The sequence below is a fragment of the Priapulus caudatus genome, unplaced genomic scaffold (assembly GCF_000485595.1).
Source record: "Priapulus caudatus unplaced genomic scaffold, Priapulus_caudatus-5.0.1 Scaffold1396, whole genome shotgun sequence".
Classification (NCBI taxonomy): domain Eukaryota; kingdom Metazoa; phylum Priapulida; class Priapulimorpha; order Priapulimorphida; family Priapulidae; genus Priapulus; species Priapulus caudatus.
This window is the reverse complement of record NW_014578457.1, coordinates 27,149-32,167: the sequence shown is the minus strand read 5'-3', so window position 1 is coordinate 32,167 and position 5,019 is coordinate 27,149. Positions and strand designations below refer to the sequence as shown.

The window sequence follows — 5,019 nt, the reverse complement described above, 5'->3', positions numbered from 1 at the left end:
GTTAGGGTTAGGGTACACTTCTGTAGTACAAGTCTGGTACACTTTGTGTATACATATATGTACCTCGGGTACATATCTGTAGTACCTGTTACGACAACGACCCCTTGAGCTCTAGTGTTTGCTTTAATGCAATCACACAGGTGAGGCGCACAGGTTCTCACGTACTTGTGCGCCAACAAAAAATCATGCGGTACTCACGCGTACCAGTTCGCCCTATCACATGATTATATTTCAGCGCCAGTGAGGAGATATGCGTGCATAACCGTGGCCGTTGTCATCGGCGGAGTTTCATACCTGAAGTTGTTGCATCCCAGCACCACGGCGACGATGTTCTTACCGATGTCGTGTACGTCGCCCTTCACCGTTGCCAAGACGACGGTGCCTGCATACGCGCTCTGCGAACAAGGGATGTACCCGATCACGCGAGAAAGAAACAGCAGACGACAAACACCCTCGACAACACACTCGGCAGCCAGCAGACGCGAAGAGACAGCAGATTTGGTAAACAACGGCGGGCGTCGGATTTGCGCAACTGTAATACTAGTAGGTAACATTCACCAGTCAACACAACAAAAAACACGAGCAATGAATGCTCGGAATTAACTCAATGGCGATGTAGGATGATAAGCGCTTTTCCGAGAATATTTCGATCCTTTTTGGTTGTCAGCGAACTTGATCGCCATGACCAGCCATTGGCAATCATGATTCGTGCACCACACACGCACGCACACACGCACGCACACACACACATAAGCACACACACACACTCTCGAAACTTCAGTGACCTTCGCTCAATCTCTATAGGATGCGCTAGACTGAAGTGACCTTCAGTTGCCCCGCTGTGCTCCCCAGTGACCTTCCCATGACCTCTACCAGATGCAGCACGCTGACATGTCCTTGGGCTGGCTCACTGTGAGCTCCAGCGACCTTCCCATTACCTCTCTCTGACCCGCTAAACTGACACGTCCTTGGGCCGCCGCCGCCGTCGCGCGACCATCGCCCAACCTCCCCCCTCCCTTCGCGTCTCCCTCCGTTCCCACTCACGGCGTCGACGTCGTCGTCGTCGTTGGTGTCCACGGCGTCGCCTGCTCCCGCTGCCTCGCCGTTGAGGAGCGCCGCCTCCAGGCGGCGCTGCGCGCGCTCGGCCTCCATGAACGGGATGAGATGCGCGACAGCCTTCTTCATGACGCGCGCCGACTTGATGACCTGCGGCAGGAACATCTTGCCCGAGCCGAAGAGGTCGCCGACGACGCTCATACCCTGCACAGGTAACGCGACACGGATTTAATGCAAGAGGTACGTACAGACGTGTGCATGTATGTACATGTTATATATATATATATATTATATATATATATATATATGAATACAGGGTGCTACAGACGTGTGCAGCGTACGTGTATGTACGTCACGTCGTGTTATGTATATGTGTATATATATAACCATCACCCGACGACACTCATGCCCTGTGGTAGCAACGTGTCACGGATCTAATACAGGGTGCTATAGACGTGTGTACGTGTGCGCTGCGCTGCAACACGACACATCACGGCTTTAAGGCACGCTTGTCACGTCTCGTGTACATGCATAGAGAGAGGTGGGGTGAGAGAGAGAGAGAGAAGGGGAGGAAGGGGGATAGGGAGTAAGAATGACACCGAGAGGGAAGTTAGAGAGAGAAATGGTGGGAGAGAGTACGAGAGGGAGCAAGAGTGGGGAGAGAGAGAGAGAGTGCAGGAAAGAGTGAAGAGAAAGAAAGATAGAAAGAGAGAAAGAAAGAAGGAAGCACCAAGAGACATTCACCAATACGTTAATCATTTTCTGACATAAAGCGAACAAGTAAGGACACCGAATTCTGATTCAAGTCCATATCAAGACTTGAGAGGCTACATGTTGCTACACTGACTAACCTTCATGAGGGGTCCCTCGATGATAGACAGAGGCCGCGGGTATCTGACAGTGTCCAGCCTAGCATCCTCCATATCCTCAATGACGTACTTGTCAATTCCCTGCAAATGCAGCATACCAGCAGAGTAGAGCCACAGACTGTAATGAGGGTGGCTAACAGTTCGGTAGCCGTGGCGGCTGAAAGGAGGAGATAACGAAGAGAGGAGACAGTGAGGAAAGGAGACGGTGGAGGAGGAGACAGTAAGGGAAGGAGGCAGTTAGGGGAGGAGACAGTAAGGGAAAGAGACGGTGGGAGAGGAGACAGTGAGGGAAGGAGGCAGTTAGGGGAGGAGACAGTGAGGTAAATAGACAGTGAGGCAGTGAGGGGAGGAAATGGTGAGAGAAGGAGACAGTGAGGGAAGGAGGCAGTTAGGGGAGGAGACAGTGAGGTAAATAGACAGTGAGGCAGTGAGGGGAGGAAATGGTGAGAGAAGGAGACAGTGAGGGAAGGAGGCAGTTAGGGGAGGAGACAGTGAGGTAAATAGACAGTGAGGCAGTGAGGGGAGGAAATGGTGAGAGAAGGAGACAGTGAGGGAAAGAGAAGGTGGGGGAGGAGAAGGTGGGGAGGAGGGCAGTTAGGGGAGGAGACAAGTGAGGGAGGACGACGGCTTTGGGGACCGCGAGACAGTGAGGGGAAAGAGACGGTGGGAGGAAGACAGTGGCGAAGGAGATGGGCAAAAGAGAGGAACAGTCGAGCGACAAGGAAATGTGTGACGAATGTGTCCCAATGTTATGGGGTCATGATAAAGCTGGATGACTCTATTTTGAGGGTGAGTGGGGTGATCGACTGAGGGGAGGAGACAGTTAAGGATAGGAGGCATGAGGGAAGCGAGGCAGCGAAGGGAGGAGACAAGCAATGAGAAGGGGAGGCCCGTGCAACAAGTTACGGAGAAGGGGAGGAGCAACAAGGGGAGAAGGGGAGGTGGCGTGGCAACAAGGGGAGAAGGGAGTAGGCCCAACAAGGCGAGAAGTGGAGTAGAGCAACAAGGGGGAGAAGTGGAGGAGGCCCATACAAGGGCAGGAGGAGGAAAGCTCACCTTGATTGAGTTAGTATATTCATCTGGGTGGAGTGGGCGCAGCGTCTCTCTCCAGCTTTCTACGCAGCTTGCTTTCTGTGTTCGCCCGACGCATCTTCAGCGTCTGAAAGCACGGACCAAAAGCCAGAGGAGTGCGAACACCGCTGCAGGTCCAAGAACAAAAGGACGTTGCAGCAAGAGACAAGCAAAACTCCCGTTAAATTTCATCCCTGTAAACTGGCATAATTCCCCCCTCCCTTAAGATTGCCCAATAACGCAAGGCACACACCCACACAACACGCACAACATGCCATGCACGCACGCACACGACACGCACGCGCACGCCACACGCACACGCCCACATCATGCACAACAATACACTTAGCTGCACACACACTCCTATGCCGCTGATAGGTTCTATGTCTCCCTGTGGCTACTGCTGGAACGCTACCCTTGCCGGGTCGCGTTCGGTATTACCAGATTGTACCCTAGCTACTATCCAATATGTGCCGGGACCTACCTCGCCTACTCACTAACGAGTTTAGGGAGTCGCCTACGCCTACTTCCCTAACCCTAACCATATCAGATAGTTACCAGAGTACGTTGCCTGGCGGGGTAGTGGACCGGAGCGCTACCAGGGTACGTGTCCACAGTACCCAGGGAGACATAGACCTTATCTCATACACTTATGCAAACAACACACACACGCACGCACACACATCACACACACGCACGCACGCACACACATCACACACATGCCGACGCTACGCATCGACACATCCACCAGAAAATGCACGCCACGCACACACATCACAACATGCACGCACGCACACACATCACACACACGCACGCACGCCAAAACGACACATCACACACACGCACGCACGCACACACATCACACACACGCACGCACGCACACACATCACACACACGCCACGCACTTATCGCACACACATCACACACATGCACGCACGCAAGCATGCCACAGATCACATGCACACGCACGCACGCACGCACCTGTGCGTAGAGCAGCAGCTTCTCGGTGCCGTCAGCGTCGCGGTTCCACAGCAGGTCCTCACAGATGGCGAGCAGCTCCGGCGCGATGTCCGTGTACAGCGGCAGGTTGCCCGCGTTCACGATGCCCATGTCCATGCCGGCCTGACGGCGACAACGCATGAGCAACGATGAGCGCTCGCCGATCGCTCGTCCGATCACGATCGATCACGATCGATGGTCGATTGATAATCACCGAGATCGAGCGATGCCGGCTCATGCAAGCATTACTCAATAAATCAATCAGTCAGTCAGTCAGTCAGTCAGTCAGTCAGTCCCGTCCGACTGTCCGTCCGTCTGTGCGTCCGTTCGACCATCCATCCATCCATCCAGCCATCCATCAATCTATCAATCCTTTAATCAAATACTGACGAGATTCAATCAAGCAATCGCTGCACATTCCATCGATTACTCCATCAATCGAAACAGAATTTCAACGCGAGCTGGCTGCAACACTATAGTTACCTTGATGGCGTGGTAGAGAAACACGCTGTGCATGGCCTCCCGCACTACCTCTACCCCGCGGAACGAGAACGAGAAGTTGGAGACGCCTCCGCTGACACGACATCCAGGAAGAGTTTGCTGGCGAAGAAATGACGCACACGCCGCATTATCATAGACCTCAAGTTAGTTAGAAAACATGTATCATAATAGTTTCTATGACAAACGGTTCATGATCTATGACTGGCCCATGTTTTCCATTTTTCTATAGTGGCCATCTTGGATTTTGAGATATACCGTGTCTTTGAATAATTTTTTTTTCTATGCCCAAATGACCCCTATGACATTTGACTTCAAATCGTGATGCCAAAGCATGGGGACCTTTGCATCACGATTTGAAGTCAAATGTCACTTAACATGTCTACTAATAAGCCAAGGCCAGGTTTTGCCAAGGCATGGAGATGTAAAGACAGGCTCGCACAGACACGCACGCACTCGCACACGCAGACGCACACACACACACACACACACACACACACACACACACACACACACACACACACAC

At 52.6% G+C, this 5,019-nt stretch overlaps 1 protein-coding gene across 1 annotated transcript in view; it reads right to left on the bottom strand.

Moving 5' to 3' along the window:
- LOC106816497 (methionine synthase-like) overlaps nt 1–5,019 on the bottom strand; it is a 40,818-nt gene that overhangs the window by 21,305 nt on the left and 14,494 nt on the right. The window contains 5 exon segments of the mRNA XM_014821121.1: nt 295–395; nt 1,045–1,260; nt 1,908–2,082; nt 3,970–4,118; nt 4,479–4,595. Of these exon segments, the coding sequence (XP_014676607.1) occupies nt 295–395; nt 1,045–1,260; nt 1,908–2,082; nt 3,970–4,118; nt 4,479–4,595 (758 nt within the window).